General features: G+C 39.2%; 1 protein-coding gene across 1 annotated transcript in view; it reads right to left on the bottom strand.

The window, feature by feature from the left end:
• Positions 1 to 18,812, bottom strand: part of Gga (ADP-ribosylation factor-binding protein Gga) — a 312,496-nt gene that overhangs the window by 242,747 nt on the left and 50,937 nt on the right. Inside the window, exon 4 of the mRNA XM_067142150.2 lies at positions 16,668 to 16,859. Coding sequence (XP_066998251.2) covers positions 16,668 to 16,859 — 192 coding nt within the window. The remainder of the gene's footprint in view (positions 1 to 16,667; positions 16,860 to 18,812) is intronic.

The raw sequence follows: 18,812 nt of genomic DNA, 5'->3' as shown, positions 1-18,812 counted from the left end.
GAAGACCTGAAAACCGGGCACCTATCATTCCAAACGAGAACTGAGAGTTAATCCACACGATCCGTGGAAAATCTGACTTTCAACAAGTAGAACGCCTGATTTTCTCTTAATTAAGGTTATCCACCAGTCAAATACCCTTCACGGATACGGAACATCCGCCGAATGGACCCTTAATCGAACCAAACTGACTATCAGTTGCTTTGGATAGGTTGCGAAATATTATAGGAAAGCATGGTGTTCACTACAAGTTAATGGCATCATTCACAATTGAAATAAAATTCCACCATGTATTTGTCATTCATGACACCCTTAAGTGATAAGGTAGTCCCGATGCTAAACGTGCATCACCCCAAACGGCTGTTCGGAAGGAACCAACAACAACATGATCCGGGAGGATCTTACGTTAAGTCGTTCTAAAGGAACAAAACTGCGAAATGCAGGAAACACTTACTAATCATGCATTTGGAAGAAATGCCAAACACTGAAGTTAATCAAAAAGTGAAAAGTCACTTGAAAATATTATTATTGAACCGATTTTCAGGTTAGAAATGGGTTTATTATGCTTAATAAATTTACCAGTCCACGCTAAAATTTACTACAAATTTAAGGAATTCTTTCCCTTGACAACAATGCTACCAGTACAGATCTCTCTATTTACTGTCTGTCCCAACACACTACTGGTAAAGTGATTACTTACTTATTCTAACTATGAATACGAATGAAAATACGACAAGATTAAAATATAAAATAAAATTACTGGCTGACGAATCGAAACCGCATTCGCAACTCAAGTCTCATTCCAAAACACTGAGTGTCAATAATGCACACTATCAATGAAAACGGACGTCAAGACAAGGAAACAATAAAGTCCGTAAAAAAAATAAATTAACATCTCGAAGTCATACAGCTTAACACGCACGAAGAAACACAGTAAAAATATAATCTAGATCGGGTCGATGTCCCACACTTGGACAGCCCTCGTTTGTCAACAGCAGTCCCGTTATCTCAATGAGAGCTTCGCATAGACCCTCTACAATAAATCATATCGCACTGTAATGGCTACCTTCAACCAGGCCACTTCACAAAGAAACAAACAAAAGGAACATCTTAACCGAGACTTGAATGTGTACAGCTACCATCCCAGACCTATCGTCGGGCTCACTTGAAATCTGTACACCCTAAACCTAATCAGTATGTACATGATGCCTTCCAAATCCTATCGTCGGGCGTGACCTAGGACGTCTCATCATCAGTGACTCCAAGAAATACATCTGACGTCCTAATCCTATCGTCGGGCGTCAAAGTGGGTCGTACTACGTCTCCCTTAACATATCAGGCGAAATGCAATTCTCAAACAACTCCAACAATATCACTGAATCTGGTCAGACAAAATACGCACGACGGAACCAACGTCTCTATTATCAACTGAATGCAAGTCGAAATACAGCAAGTGTCTACCCCTCGAAAAGTACAGTAAGTGTCTACATCATTATAATATGTGAACTCAAAAAAATAAATAAACGTGACGAACGGTTCTCCACCTCGAACACAATCTCAGCCTGTGCACTGAAGTATTAGGGAAGCAAATGAAAATTCCCAACACACGGGTACCCTTTTAGTGGACGCTTTCAAAATAATAATCATCACCATCGCATTCGAAATTCTCAGATCGCCTATCATCAACTCCAACCATCTTATCCATGACCTCCCCAATGAACAAATTACATATAACCCAACCGTGTGTCCAGAGTGCTCTTTGATCCTGAAGATCGTTCATTCTCTTATCATCCATGCGGGCTTTTCGTAACAAAAATCACTGGATGTGTACTGCCCAGACTTTAACATTTTACAAGAGTCGTTTTCACTTGGAGTCTTTCTAAAAATTTCACAATGCTTCACATCATAGTCATCTCAAATTCGGATTGATTGCGGAAAACAATACAGCCTGTTTCACACAGCCTGTTTCTAAATACTTCCTCTACAAAAATACAACTTGTCTCAACACTCTTTCTCCTCGCTTTATCCCAGCGGCATTACTTCCATCTCATCTCCACGTACGTATAAATCCATCGCTTTCAATCCCCTTTCCTTCACGACCCTTTTTCATACTTCGATCCCCTGATGAAAACGACAACCATCATTAACACATCTCTTACCTTACTATTATTAAGACCTTCAGACCTCAAGAATCCAAGAGCACACCTCGACCTTTCGCAATTCAAGTATACACGATGTCTCAAAAATTTCCTTCCCATTAGCGACTGTGACTCTAATAAATTTTATTGACATTATCTAAATATGCCTACGATCCTTGTAGAAATAACTGGTTAAATGTAATTTAACAGAGAAGAATTTCCTTATCCCGCGGTAAACATTATTATTATTATTATTATTATTATTATTATTATTATTATTATTATTATTATTATTATTAACCAGCGTTTCTAAATGCAACTGACACCTGAAATTACAATATTCGCCACGACAAATTTACACTTATAACGTTCACAAATCCGCACTTTGAATGATATCTCATCTCGACACAAAATTTTAAGCGTCGCATTTTACCGTTCTTGACATGAAATTTACACACTGAAATTTTCACACGCTGACCAAAATTTACAACGCCTTTCGCCTGATAATTTTCGAATATCACCCGACAATCATCTGGAAATTTTGTTAGGACAGACAGGAACTAACTAACTAACTACATAATATAAAATAGACAGACCTGCACATTGGTGACATTCTCAGCATTCTGATTACATCATCTCCAGCAACCTCGCACTTAACCACTCATTTTCACAGACAACATTTTCATTTTCAACATTTCACTCATCCAAACACTACCCTTCACACACACACGAGATTAAAATTACCATAAATAATGCACTTTCTTTGTAACTTGCACCACGAACTTCCCTCGTTCTGCAGTCGACTCTAACTGTCTGATGCGCTTCCCAGAGTGGTTTCTCTCCCCGTTGTTTCAATAAGAACAGGTGTTCGGCCGATAAGGGAGTAGAACTATTTTGAATCGCTTCCCCCAGACCTTCTTCACTTACAAGAGTACAGGAAATGATAAAAATAAATTCTGCTGTGTATTTTTTAACCAGCCTACACCTTCCCAGTTCGTCTGCAAACGTTCACAGCTTCTCCAATCACTTTTCTTCTTAACTAAATATATGGACTTTAGCCACGAGCATGTATTGAATTATTGTCGGTCAATCTGGCGCGAAATTCTAATGACGGCGGGCACAAGCTCCCGCGGCTTCAAGTTCCAGATCGACACTGAAAAATCTACGGTGGGGGGTTTCTTTTATAATTTCCAGAAGGACGCTATCCCCTCTATGAGGCTTGGTTGTGAAATCTGCCAAATTTGCTTCTAATAAACCAATTTTGATAAGATTTGTCCCAGAACTCCGGACAGACTTGCACTTATGTTCGATGTTAATTTTATAATTTTCCTACACCCACAACAGGAGAAATAAATTGTTTCTGCCCGTGCGTTTCGCGCGTTTTCTTCTGCCCACGACCTTGGCACGTGTAACTAGCTCGCTGTTCTCACGCTAACACACACTTAGGCTTAACTGCATCTAAAATTTCCCTGGGGGCTCTGTCTTCACAGAGGGTGTATGAATAATTTTGCTTATTTATTTCTTCCTTTACTATCTTGTCAAAATCCCTCGTTGTGCAGAATTCATTAATTTAGAAAATTGTCGGGCACTCGAGTTCCACCGAGGTGTCCCGGCAATCCACGAGCTCGCCTTGCGGGAACCTTCCCACGCAACATCGGGCTCTTGGGAGCGCAAAATGGCTGCCCTCAAACATACAGTAGTTTCTGAATACCAAATAAATATTTGGGAAAAATAAAAATTTTTCTCACCGTAGAATTATGGGTTCATAATCCACCTACAAACGACGAAATATTTACCCAGAAAGGGGAAATATTTAAACAGATATATTCCTTCAAAATTCTAAATTGTACATGGGAATTTTGATACAAATGAACCATGATTCTACGTAAAATTTCCCAGCCGATCTCACTCTTGACGTAGGGCTCTGTTACTTTCACATATTTCCCTGTTTTCTTCTTCCAACAATAGGATTGCGTTACAGATGTCATCAACAAAGTCTTCTTTTAAGAATGAACATTGTAAACATTCAGCGTCTTCCTCTTCTTTACTCCCACTGCTTGCCTGTCCTTGGAGTAGTGCCTCGACCTGTCTTCCTCTCGACGTGACGATCATATTTACTGGTTGTACCTCTTCTTCTTCTTCTTCTTCGGTGACCATTTCCCCAGCTGGTAAAGCTGCGTCATCCTGTAGTGGAATTCTTTCTTCGGCTCTATGATAAACCTTTAAGTTGGCTGCATCATCATTGAATTGGGGGTTGCTCGGAGTCTGTTTCTTGATGTAACTGATGTTATGTGCGTCATTCGATGGTCTCTGCCGCCTGCCTCTCTCTCTCTCTCTATACCTGCTATCTGCATTTCACTGAAAGGGCTCTCCGGCATATCTTTCCTTTATCAAAGAAACAATGTTGACGGGCTGTAACGTCTACCCACAATACTGGCGCTTTCTCTGTGTATCCATCAGCTGTCCTCCATCTACGTTCTTCAGATATCTTGGCCTCCAGGACATCTTCCATCAGATCCTCAAAGAATTCCTTTACAGTTAGGTGCGGGTCTTCCTTCAATTGGCAAAACTGGTCCTGATATCTCCCAGTCACATTAAAGACGTTCGCGATCCTTAGGTTTTGAGATTTTCTCGCCTCAATGTACACATTCTGGCCTGTAGCCTTTGCGTCATTTTCAACTTTCAATTGACTACCAAGGTCTAGATTATAATCCTCCATAGCTTGACTCAAATTTCCAACCATCTTTGATTGCCTGTCCGCTGTACTGATCTCATTACTAACTTCACTCTCCTTGAGTTTGACCTTCTCGTCCGTCTGCTCCTGGGCCAAGGTATTCACTCTTGAATCCTGTTCACAATTACTATCGACATCCTCGGACTCTTTGGTGTGGACGGTCATGACCCGTTCATCGTCACCTAAATCCTTTTCTACTTCCACTGCTCCCTCTTTGAATTCTGAACAACCAACCTCAGTCTCTGGAATCTGATTCTCAACTTTCACGTGTCTATCGGTCATTTCTTCTGAGCCTACCTTTGAGTCATTATTATTTCTCTTGCAAACATTTCGTAACTCACCCACAATACTCTTCAAACCGTTAAAATTATCTTTCAGGCTAACCTTCAACTCATCTATCCCACTCTTTAAATCGTCATGACTTTCTTTCAAACTGGCTCGAAAAGCATCCATACTACTCCTAGTGTCTTTCAAACTAGACTGTACCTTCTCCCTAGTGTCTTTCAAGCTAACTGCCAAACATTTACGCTGACCTATCATGTCATCCATTTTACTACTCAAATTCTCATTGAACTTACTATGTAAACTCTCCCTCTTACTTATCCGACTCTCATTATGAACCTTCATGTCCTCTCTCAACTTCTCATTCCAGCTATCCAACTTACTATGTAACCTCTCATTACGAACTTTCATGTCCTCCCTTAAATTCTCATTCTGGACTTTCATGTCCTCTATCATCTGCATCAACTTCTCCAAGGTCGCCTGACCTTCCATCTCACAACACCACAAAGAATACAATAATGAGTACGCTGGCTGTTGATGCAACCAGAATACTCCAAACTACTAGGGAAAGAATTCACTACCTACTGCGTTTTCACATACAAACGCTGTTATAATTTAATACCGAAACTGACAACATTCCAACAGTTGTCTTATAAAATTTTGTTTACATGGCTGGTATCACAAACTTGTTTAATAAAAAGAAAATTCTACAGTTAATAAGTTACTCTGGATAAATATCCCAAATAGTTTCGCTTCCGTAAATTAATTAAACAAAGAACATGTTAACGCATAAACTTTGAATGTAATTCAGCGTTACCACTTCCAAAATTTATATTGGCAACATGACATAAGCTTCAATACAGCTTTAAGTATTGGTTTCCTAAAATGCATTGTGACTGTTATTATTATTATTATCTACCAAGTAGTTACGCTCCTCATTAAACGTGTTAATATCTAGCACTCTCATTGGGCATAATTCGTTTAACTGTGGCTCAGCCATAATTTTCACCCGCTTGTATTGTTTATAATGTGGCTTAGGCCTCAACATTATTTTATATTTTCCTAACATTTGTTTTCAATGGATAATTTCATTATCGTTATCGTGGCATCGTATCGTTATCGTGACTTTGGGCTCCTCATCGTTATCGTGACATTAAGGCCCCAAAGTTGATGGCGCCACTTCTACTGATCCACCAACGTATAACAATCCTACAATTGGTCATCGTTTCACTGATGTCAACCAACTTAACTTGTAGTTCTTCTCTCGATGTACTTAGGCCCTGTCTTAAGTGACTGAAGCCACCACGTTGGAAGCCACTTCTACTGAACCCTTGAACTTACCATTCCATCGTTGGTCGGCCACGGCTGCTATAGTAGAACAATTTAGAACTCTTAAATCTTGGGTCGTTGCGGGAATAAATTCGGTCACGATCTTAACCAAACGATGGGGTTCAGAAGAAAGCCTAACTACTTGAAATGAGGAGCAAAAATGTGCTTACTAACTTTTATTAAACTGAAAGAGCACGATAACATCGTTAATTTAATATGCATTCTTGCCACAAAAATATAAAAAAATTGAATTATTGATTTTTGAAAAGTTCCAAACACAGTCACATTACATAACGTCACTTCATTTCTTCCAATGTCGAAGAGTTGCTTCAGAGAAGCTAATATGTTAGTGGACAGCGAAACTGAAAAACTGAAAAAGGGAAGACCTGAAAACCGGGCACCTATCATTCCAAACGAGAACTGAGAGTTAATCCACACGATCCGTGGAAAATCTGACTTTCAACAAGTAGAACGCCTGATTTTCTCTTAATTAAGGTTATCCACCAGTCAAATACCCTTCACGGATACGGAACATCCGCCGAATGGACCCTTAATCGAACCAAACTGACTATCAGTTGCTTTGGATAGGTTGCGAAATATTATAGGAAAGCATGGTGTTCACTACAAGTTAATGGCATCATTCACAATTGAAATAAAATTCCACCATGTATTTGTCATTCATGACACCCTTAAGTGATAAGGTAGTCCCGATGCTAAACGTGCATCACCCCAAACGGCTGTTCGGAAGGAACCAACAACAACATGATCCGGGAGGATCTTACGTTAAGTCGTTCTAAAGGAACAAAACTGCGAAATGCAGGAAACACTTACTAATCATGCATTTGGAAGAAATGCCAAACACTGAAGTTAATCAAAAAGTGAAAAGTCACTTGAAAATATTATTATTGAACCGATTTTCAGGTTAGAAATGGGTTTATTATGCTTAATAAATTTACCAGTCCACGCTAAAATTTACTACAAATTTAAGGAATTCTTTCCCTTGACAACAATGCTACCAGTACAGATCTCTCTATTTACTGTCTGTCCCAACACACTACTGGTAAAGTGATTACTTACTTATTCTAACTATGAATACGAATGAAAATACGACAAGATTAAAATATAAAATAAAATTACTGGCTGACGAATCGAAACCGCATTCGCAACTCAAGTCTCATTCCAAAACACTGAGTGTCAATAATGCACACTATCAATGAAAACGGACGTCAAGACAAGGAAACAATAAAGTCCGTAAAAAAAATAAATTAACATCTCGAAGTCATACAGCTTAACACGCACGAAGAAACACAGTAAAAATATAATCTAGATCGGGTCGATGTCCCACACTTGGACAGCCCTCGTTTGTCAACAGCAGTCCCGTTATCTCAATGAGAGCTTCGCATAGACCCTCTACAATAAATCATATCGCACTGTAATGGCTACCTTCAACCAGGCCACTTCACAAAGAAACAAACAAAAGGAACATCTTAACCGAGACTTGAATGTGTACAGCTACCATCCCAGACCTATCGTCGGGCTCACTTGAAATCTGTACACCCTAAACCTAATCAGTATGTACATGATGCCTTCCAAATCCTATCGTCGGGCGTGACCTAGGACGTCTCATCATCAGTGACTCCAAGAAATACATCTGACGTCCTAATCCTATCGTCGGGCGTCAAAGTGGGTCGTACTACGTCTCCCTTAACATATCAGGCGAAATGCAATTCTCAAACAACTCCAACAATATCACTGAATCTGGTCAGACAAAATACGCACGACGGAACCAACGTCTCTATTATCAACTGAATGCAAGTCGAAATACAGCAAGTGTCTACCCCTCGAAAAGTACAGTAAGTGTCTACATCATTATAATATGTGAACTCAAAAAAATAAATAAACGTGACGAACGGTTCTCCACCTCGAACACAATCTCAGCCTGTGCACTGAAGTATTAGGGAAGCAAATGAAAATTCCCAACACACGGGTACCCTTTTAGTGGACGCTTTCAAAATAATAATCATCACCATCGCATTCGAAATTCTCAGATCGCCTATCATCAACTCCAACCATCTTATCCATGACCTCCCCAATGAACAAATTACATATAACCCAACCGTGTGTCCAGAGTGCTCTTTGATCCTGAAGATCGTTCATTCTCTTATCATCCATGCGGGCTTTTCGTAACAAAAATCACTGGATGTGTACTGCCCAGACTTTAACATTTTACAAGAGTCGTTTTCACTTGGAGTCTTTCTAAAAATTTCACAATGCTTCACATCATAGTCATCTCAAATTCGGATTGATTGCGGAAAACAATACAGCCTGTTTCACACAGCCTGTTTCTAAATACTTCCTCTACAAAAATACAACTTGTCTCAACACTCTTTCTCCTCGCTTTATCCCAGCGGCATTACTTCCATCTCATCTCCACGTACGTATAAATCCATCGCTTTCAATCCCCTTTCCTTCACGACCCTTTTTCATACTTCGATCCCCTGATGAAAACGACAACCATCATTAACACATCTCTTACCTTACTATTATTAAGACCTTCAGACCTCAAGAATCCAAGAGCACACCTCGACCTTTCGCAATTCAAGTATACACGATGTCTCAAAAATTTCCTTCCCATTAGCGACTGTGACTCTAATAAATTTTATTGACATTATCTAAATATGCCTACGATCCTTGTAGAAATAACTGGTTAAATGTAATTTAACAGAGAAGAATTTCCTTATCCCGCGGTAAACATTATTATTATTATTATTATTATTATTATTATTATTATTATTATTATTATTATTATTATTATTATTAACCAGCGTTTCTAAATGCAACTGACACCTGAAATTACAATATTCGCCACGACAAATTTACACTTATAACGTTCACAAATCCGCACTTTGAATGATATCTCATCTCGACACAAAATTTTAAGCGTCGCATTTTACCGTTCTTGACATGAAATTTACACACTGAAATTTTCACACGCTGACCAAAATTTACAACGCCTTTCGCCTGATAATTTTCGAATATCACCCGACAATCATCTGGAAATTTTGTTAGGACAGACAGGAACTAACTAACTAACTACATAATATAAAATAGACAGACCTGCACATTGGTGACATTCTCAGCATTCTGATTACATCATCTCCAGCAACCTCGCACTTAACCACTCATTTTCACAGACAACATTTTCATTTTCAACATTTCACTCATCCAAACACTACCCTTCACACACACACGAGATTAAAATTACCATAAATAATGCACTTTCTTTGTAACTTGCACCACGAACTTCCCTCGTTCTGCAGTCGACTCTAACTGTCTGATGCGCTTCCCAGAGTGGTTTCTCTCCCCGTTGTTTCAATAAGAACAGGTGTTCGGCCGATAAGGGAGTAGAACTATTTTGAATCGCTTCCCCCAGACCTTCTTCACTTACAAGAGTACAGGAAATGATAAAAATAAATTCTGCTGTGTATTTTTTAACCAGCCTACACCTTCCCAGTTCGTCTGCAAACGTTCACAGCTTCTCCAATCACTTTTCTTCTTAACTAAATATATGGACTTTAGCCACGAGCATGTATTGAATTATTGTCGGTCAATCTGGCGCGAAATTCTAATGACGGCGGGCACAAGCTCCCGCGGCTTCAAGTTCCAGATCGACACTGAAAAATCTACGGTGGGGGGTTTCTTTTATAATTTCCAGAAGGACGCTATCCCCTCTATGAGGCTTGGTTGTGAAATCTGCCAAATTTGCTTCTAATAAACCAATTTTGATAAGATTTGTCCCAGAACTCCGGACAGACTTGCACTTATGTTCGATGTTAATTTTATAATTTTCCTACACCCACAACAGGAGAAATAAATTGTTTCTGCCCGTGCGTTTCGCGCGTTTTCTTCTGCCCACGACCTTGGCACGTGTAACTAGCTCGCTGTTCTCACGCTAACACACACTTAGGCTTAACTGCATCTAAAATTTCCCTGGGGGCTCTGTCTTCACAGAGGGTGTATGAATAATTTTGCTTATTTATTTCTTCCTTTACTATCTTGTCAAAATCCCTCGTTGTGCAGAATTCATTAATTTAGAAAATTGTCGGGCACTCGAGTTCCACCGAGGTGTCCCGGCAATCCACGAGCTCGCCTTGCGGGAACCTTCCCACGCAACATCGGGCTCTTGGGAGCGCAAAATGGCTGCCCTCAAACATACAGTAGTTTCTGAATACCAAATAAATATTTGGGAAAAATAAAAATTTTTCTCACCGTAGAATTATGGGTTCAGCGCGGCGATGCCTACTCTATTCATGTTTGTGTTTCAAAGGTTGCCAATACGATTCTCGAAGATAACAGAGGTCTACCGATTCAGCACTAGGGATTCCACGTGTCACTTTCACACACACGGGTTCATTCACTTTGTGTTGACTCTTGATCATAGTTTGTTATTCTTGACATAGGTGCTGAGTAGTAGTTCTGTTTTAAAGTACGGTAGCGATTTATTGCCTGTTAGCCAAGGGTAGAAACGAAGTGACGAATAAACAGCGTGCCGAGAGTTACAAATCAGAACATTTTTATGTAAGCAATACACATATATTGATGTGCCGACTTTGCAATCGAAGACTTGAATGGAAGAAGAAAGATGTTTTGGATAAACACTGCAAGAGCAAAAACCATGTGCTACTAAAGGAGCGATTTTTTTCTCAACCAGCATGTGAACAGCGTGGAGTCAAGCGGCAAGCCACAATAGTAGAAATGGATAGAAAGGCAAAACGAGCAAAAAGCGAGAAACGTTCATTGTGGATACTGTGAAGATTTGCCTGCAGACTAATATCCCCATCCACAAGCTGGACCATCCTGCTTTCCGAGACTACCTTGAAATTAAGTGTCGATTTCAGACATATTTTTGGGCATTGTTTATATTTGTGTTTAAAATACATTTACACCACCTTGAGTGGTATAGCCTACCTAACTGTGAAATATTCATAAACTAGCCTATATTCCTCATCTCCCCCCCCAAAGAGAACCACGTGGATGGTTGTTTTGTAGTATTACGATTGCTATACAGCCTTGTTGAATTTTAGGTTAGGTAAACTTTCTACCAAAAACCACGTAGATGCACGTTTCCGAATATGACGATTTCACGTGGAATTTTAGGTTAGGTTATTCAAATTTTCAACCAAAAAACCAAACAAACATGGATGGACGTTATTTTAAAATGTTACAATTTAATAATCATCTAGGATGTAAAATAATAGCTTGTTTTCATGTACATAAAAGGAAGTTTATAGGGAAAATCTTTAAAACTCATTCAGTGATTCGCTAGGCCAGCACTACACCAAATCTTTAAGTATTTCTCCTTACCTCTAAACTGTATTATTATTATTATTATTATTATTATTATTATTATTATTATTATTATTAGCATGTTTAACGAAACGTTATTGGCCCCATAGGTACGTCCCAGAATCCGGAGATCTGCCTCAAGTCAGTACCCTTAGCAGAGATTATGTTCCACATTGCGGAGATTCAGCAAGGACAGGGGTGAATGCTGCAATGGACGGGAAGGCCATCGTAGTAATCGCAGACGAGACGTCGGACAGCCGACGCAGATGTGTCTTTGCTGTTCTATTCAGGACGATCATGCCAACTGCAGAACAACAAGTTTATTTGGCAAACTGTTCATTTTTGGATGCTGCCAACGGAACATCATGCAGCCGAGCCATCATTGATGCTCTCAAAGACTATAATACTGATTATGAAAACGTGCTGGGTTTAGTGTCAGACTCTGCCGGATATATGGGTACATGTTTCCAGGCATTACAGACGATTATTGGAGACCATCTTCTTCATTCCAGTGCTTTGCACGTAAGCTGCATCTTGTGGGGGATGTTATTCTCAAGGAACTGTCACAGTTGAACAATTTGGTTTCAAAACTTAAGATGGCTTTTCTCCACTGTAGGAAGTTGAAGAACTACTATCTAAATTTTTTGCAAGATAATGTCCCTGATTTGAATGCACTGTTGTTCCCAGCTCCTATCATCACCCGGTGGAACTCTCGGTTTCGCTAAGTCCAGTATCTTGACAAGTATTTCACACCCCTAGTAGAGTTCTTTAGCTCTCTTGATGGGAATTCCCTAAATAGCAGTGGCCATTCAGTGTTGGGTATGTTTAGAGATCAGGATATGCTTCCGTTGCTGAAAGTTCAGATAAAGTTTGTTGCACAGATATCTGTAAAAATTAATGCAGCACTCACAGTACTGGAGGAATCATCCTACCCGTATGCTCACAAGCTGTGAGATGATCTTACCACTATCTGTGGAGAATTGAAGAGGTTTGCTGACGGATGGTTTCCGTTGGAAACAAGTGACTGCTGGAGAGTTTCAGAAACAATACAAAGAAAGAGGAAATTAAGGTGCAATTTAAGCAGTGTATGCTTAAGTGCATAACTAAGCTCTCGAAGCACATGGACGCCAATGATACGTGTTTTTCATAGAAGTGTGCAATTTATTTAATCCTGCAGTTGTAGGGCAAAACAGTGCTCTGGAACCCAAATCACTTGTGTCTTTGAAGCATAAGTTGCCATTTTTAAGAAGTGTCACTGTTGATAAGTTTGTCGAGGGCTGTGAGGCATATCACCAACAGATGCTGCAGAATGTTAGAATGGACATAAACACTCACACTCTTCAAATGGTGATGGCACTTAAGTTACAGTTTCCTTCCTTTGCCTCGGCAGAACTGCAGTGCATTTGTGCCCCTATGAACAGTGTCGATGTAGAGAGGTTTTTTTAGCAAGTACAACATGATTGTAACTGATAGGCGGTCTCGAATGAAGGGGACACCATTCAAACAATTGGCATGTTGTATTTCAATCATTGAAATTCCTCTTCCTTTAAGGTCTGCTGTACTGTGATTGATGAATACGTTCAGAATAGTATTTTTCACTTTGAAATTGTGTTAGTAAATTTGTAAATATGCAGATTTGTGTGTGTGTTAATACTTCTTGCAATCTTATGCTGATGTTTGTCTTATTTTCCACAGTGTCTTCAAAACTGCATGACAAGCAATTTGTGATTAAATAGTATGATTTTACTCCCAACTGTTGCGTGCAATTTCGCAAATTATGCCTATTTTTAACAAATTTGTTACAAAATGCTAAATTTTAGAAGTATAGATGCTACAAAACGCTAAATTTGAAAATCAAAACGCTAAATGCCTGATTTTTAAATCCTATAAACCATTAACTCTGGTAATCACATAGGCTGAGTGGACCTGGAACCAGCTCTTATACCCAGGTAAAATTGCCTGACCTGGTCGGAATTGAACCTGAGCCCTCTGGATGAGAGACAGGCATGTTAGACCGCGAAACCGCATTAATTACCGGTACGCGAGTTCAAAATCTCGATACTTAATTCAATTTTACAGGGTAATCTTTGTCAGTTTCCGTGAAAACTTCTTTCAGTTCAGCAACTTTGATTAGCCAAACTCTTCGAAAAATCTATTAACGCCCAGCCAAACGACAATCAACCACAAGTAGTTTTTAATTCTCTCATCTAATAAAATAAAAAAAAGCACATTAGATAAAAAAAAGTGCCCAACATGATGGTGAAATCCCTTCTTTTCTTAATCTTACATTGTAATTTGGTCTCCGGTATACTGTTCGTAGTCAAGTTTCTGGAATCTTGTACTTCGTAAATTAGGCCTGCATCGACTTTTAAAGGTTAGGTTGAACTCAAATACACGGTTTCAAATGTAAGTATCGATTCTCAAAAGTTCTCGGATGCATTATATTCAATTCTGCCCGTCACTAATTAAATCAATTTGGAAAGAGAAAATAAATATCATCAAAACTTCACAAATTACAGTTATTTGTGTCCTTGAGGTCATCTGGAAAGCGCGCTAACTGTACATGTCAGTACGAGTTGGAAATGATCTAAACCATTTAAATGTAACGTGCGCAAATAAAACAACAGCGGTTTTGGGCATTTTGGCACGAAAACGTAAAATTCCCAGTCTTACATTAGGACCGAAACCATAATAGGCAATCCCAAGACCTCCCATGGCTTTCTTTTTTAATGTAAGGTGCAACATCTGTTCTGGTCTCGATAACATAATCGTGTATGATAACATTAAAATACCCAAATTTGTGTTAAGAAGAAGCAGTTTCGATTCCTGCCTGAAAGCCCAGTTACTCTACAGTGCCCTGAGAAAAGTGCCGAAAACCTGTTCGGCAGTACGATCGAAAAAAAAAAAAGTAAAAATATAAACCTCTAACCCTGGACATAATGTGGACGTTTTATAAGTGCGAACATTTGACAAAACTTGTTCCATCTTCAAGCAGAGCTGTCGAAATGCGCCGTGTCTCCTTACAATTGTTGTGGCCACCAGCTGCTTTATGATTTCCGAGATTCTCTAAACAATACCACCTGAATGCGATGCTAAGGTGGTCCCTTATGCGAGTTCACCGCCGATCGATTTTCCAGTACAGTACTTTCTCTAATTATCGCAATGATGGGGCGTTAACGCCAAGATCCATAAGTATGCCATAGCTGTCCTTTCGTGAGTTACAGTTTATTAAAAAATGATTGATCGAGGACTTGGCGTTAATGGGACTGAAATTTCTGGACTGTTGATCCGGGAAATCGTTTCTTCGAGGAACGGATAATGCAGGATTTTTACGACGTGATTTCATTACAATGCTCGCGGGACCAAGTAATTTGAACGCATATTCCGGGAAAATGTAGTTTCCAGGAACGGATAATAGAGGTTCAACTGTATAATATATAGCATAAATATAGATTTAAATAACTATTCTGCACATTTATTTAAAGACGCTAGATGTTCCTTTTTCTGCTTTTAAACCATGCCAATTTAACTTATATAATGTGAAATTTTCACCTATTACATACCCTCTCACATTTTTGAAACTGAATATTAGGGAAAAAGGGGGTGTTATAGGCAAGCAAATATGGTAACTGTATTACCGTACTTTCTCGTTTATTACATTAGACCCCCTTCCATATTAGCCCTCCAGGCTTTTCAAGACGAAAATGAAAAAAATAAATATCGCATACAAGACCCCCAATGTAATTAGTCACAGAAAAACAATGATTCCGCTTCGAAGCGGGTACAAGCCTTACTGCAGCTCTGATAAGATCACAGAAATGTGTGAATAGTTTTGTCCGTACGACCCACTAATGAAAACCTGGGTTGAAGTCATACAGTACATCTGTGTTTCATAGTTAAGAAATATCTGCCTCCATAGTGTAGACCCATTGCAGCTCTGATGGTGTCGCACAAATAGATGAATAATTTCGTGTCCGACCCGCGCACTGCAAGCACGCATCAGTCATGTTATATGTCTATGTTTTGCAGTTAAGAATGTCCACCAGCAAAATGGTTAGCACAATTAGCTGCCACTCTTGGGAGCCTGAGTTCAATTCCTGGTACCTTACCGCCAGAGACTTACAAATGGCAGGAAGCTTGATATGCGGTAAAGATGGTACATGCAACTGCCCTCTACTGGGGGCGTGTCTAAAAAGAGCTGCACCACAACGGGATGAGGACACGAGTTTAGGCCTACTTTAGTTGAAATGAAATGGCGTATGGCTTTTAGTGCCGGGAGTGTCCGAGGTAATTTTCGGCTCGCCAGGTGCAAGTCTTATTACCCGTGATAAATATAATTTTTGATCCGTACTGATGATATTTGATTGAGGTCTTTCGACTTGACACCCGTAGGCAACCTGCGCGTTGTGATGAGGATGAAATAACGATGAAGACAACACATACACCCAGCCCCCATGCCAGCGAAGTTAACCAATGATGGTTAAAATTCCTGACCCTGCCGGGAATCGAACCCGGGACGCTGGACATCTACGTTAGTTAAGAAACATTCACGGTGGTTGTTATTAATATAGCAGGCAAGATCATTAACGAAGTGATCGTGTAATATCTCCTAACTCGGGCCAATATAGGTTGATTTTTTTTTTTTTTTTTAGAAGGTTATGGCCACTTGCTCGGTTAACATTTTCTTGGAAGTGTGTAAATGCATAGTGCTACTTGCATTATACCTAATGACAGACTAATCTACAATGACAACAGACAGTAATGTTTTCCAACATTTTGAACTCTACCTGATTAGTACTAACAAATATTACTACCAAATATTTAGTACATTTTAATCATACCTCTTTAACCATTGTTTTGATAAGTCTATTAGCAGCCTGCAGATCATCTGGATTTTTACTTTGCAGCAACTTCTGAAGCAACCGAGACCTCTCGTCATCTTCAAAAATTGATTTTGATCGAGATGCTGCTGCTGCTACTGCTGCAGCAGCCGCCGACTCTTCACACTTAGGGCTACCATATACTGGGTCGTCCTGAAACAGCACAATAAGATGAAATGATCTGAAACATACTTAACTGATTATGTTCTTTGCTAATGATTCAATGCTCCATTAAAGTATATATGTATTGTGTTATGCTGGAATAAGGGCTAATTCTAGAAATTACGGTACAGCCCCAGCATATTCTCGATGATGATGAAGAAGAAGAAGAAGAAGAAGAAGAAGAAGAAGAAGAAGAAGAAGAAGAAGAAGAAGAAGAAGAAGAAGAAGAAGAAGAAGAAGAAGAAGAAGAAGAAGAAGAAGAAGAAGAAGAACAGACCATCGAAAACAATCGTTCAGAGTTCCTGATGGTGGGATTTGAACCCGCCATCACCTGAATGCAAGCCTATGGACATAAAATCTGTACTAAACTTGCCCAGCTCCATGACTAACTGGTTAGCATGCTGGCCTTTGATCCAAAAGTCCCTTGATTTCTGTCCAAGCCTGGAATTTTAACCTTCATTGGTTATTGCCTGTGACTTGGGGTCTGGGTGTTTGTGCTGCCTTCATGATTAGATTTTGTCCTAGGCAGAGACCTATCCTCACAGATACAAAGGTCACCCATGGGCGTCAATTCAAAAGACCTGCACCAGGCCCTTCTGGAGGCCATACATCGTTATTACTTTATTTATTTTTGTCTAGGGACAATAAAGACCAAATGTTAAATAACTGTTACACATTCTTGGAAGTCTCTTTTGCAGCCCAGAATTGCTGCAATCTATCTTCGGCAGCCAGCCGTTTTTCCATCATCCAACCACCGTTCTGCTGTTATACTTCATGGAAGCCCTTGAAGTTGTTGATTTGTAACAGGTACTGTGCTCAATTTGAGATGTCCTCTTGCCTTAGTCCAGCCTTGTTGAAGTCCTTCCTCACCTCCTGGAACCACTTGTCAGAAACTTTAGGTCTACTATCATGGGCCTGTTTCATACCGCTACAAGTCTACAAGCGTACAAGTTGTAGTTACAAGTGGACATTCCTATACTTGTAAGAAATTTTTGTTTCATAAACAAAATTTCTATAATTGTAAGGTTGGTACATTTCACTACAAGTCTTAGAAGTCAGCTGATTTCTATGAGATAGCCAAGTGGAGTCAAACATGAGGTATGGTTTTACATGTTACTTAAATTGTTTAATTCAAAATACGGGTAATTCGTAATTCGAAGAACGTCAGTCCCAGTATTGAAATTCAGATTTTTAATTCGAAATTGTCCTTCATTTTGTTCAAAATGACATTTTACGGCATAATTTGAATTAAAAATTATCCGAGTCACCACAGAACACGTCTTCTGAAACATGCATGTATAACATGGTAGCAAAATCATATTAGAAATTAGGCCTATCAGGTTATACATTGTGTACACTACATATGATCATGATCCCCCTTCCTTTGAATTTATATTTTAAACAAAATGTAATGTTTGTTACATGTTACAGTAATAAGTTAAGGTAATATCAGTATAATATCTATCCCTCTTCTATGAAATAATGCTTTGTTTTTAAAGCATTCTTGTTGTTGTCTGAGATATCTCTTTTGTATTACCATTCAGAGGTTTTTAAGCTGAATTTTATTAACTGGACACATCATTAATGACTACAGCAGCACAATCATATTTGAAATTAAGCCTACCAGGTTATACATTGTGTAGGCTACATTTGCTTAGGATCCCCCTTCGAATTTATATTTCAACTCAATGGGCAGATTATAGAAACGATGACTAGATTTAAGCCTTCGACATCATCTAACCTAAACAACGTCTAAATCGATCACGATCTTCCATTGCATAAACAATATTCAGTCGATGTTTAACTAGACATCGCTTAAAGTTTCAATTTTGGTTTGAAAATGGAGACAGAAGTATCTAATACCAATATAATGGTCCGTTATTGGACATTATAAATTTTCCAGCTAACTCATTCTTGGTTGCCTGCGTTTCGCCCTCGTGTGCT

This window comes from Anabrus simplex, chromosome 2 (genome assembly GCF_040414725.1).
Source record: "Anabrus simplex isolate iqAnaSimp1 chromosome 2, ASM4041472v1, whole genome shotgun sequence".
NCBI lineage: Eukaryota > Metazoa > Arthropoda > Insecta > Orthoptera > Tettigoniidae > Anabrus > Anabrus simplex.
This window is presented reverse-complemented; position numbering and strand designations above follow the sequence as displayed.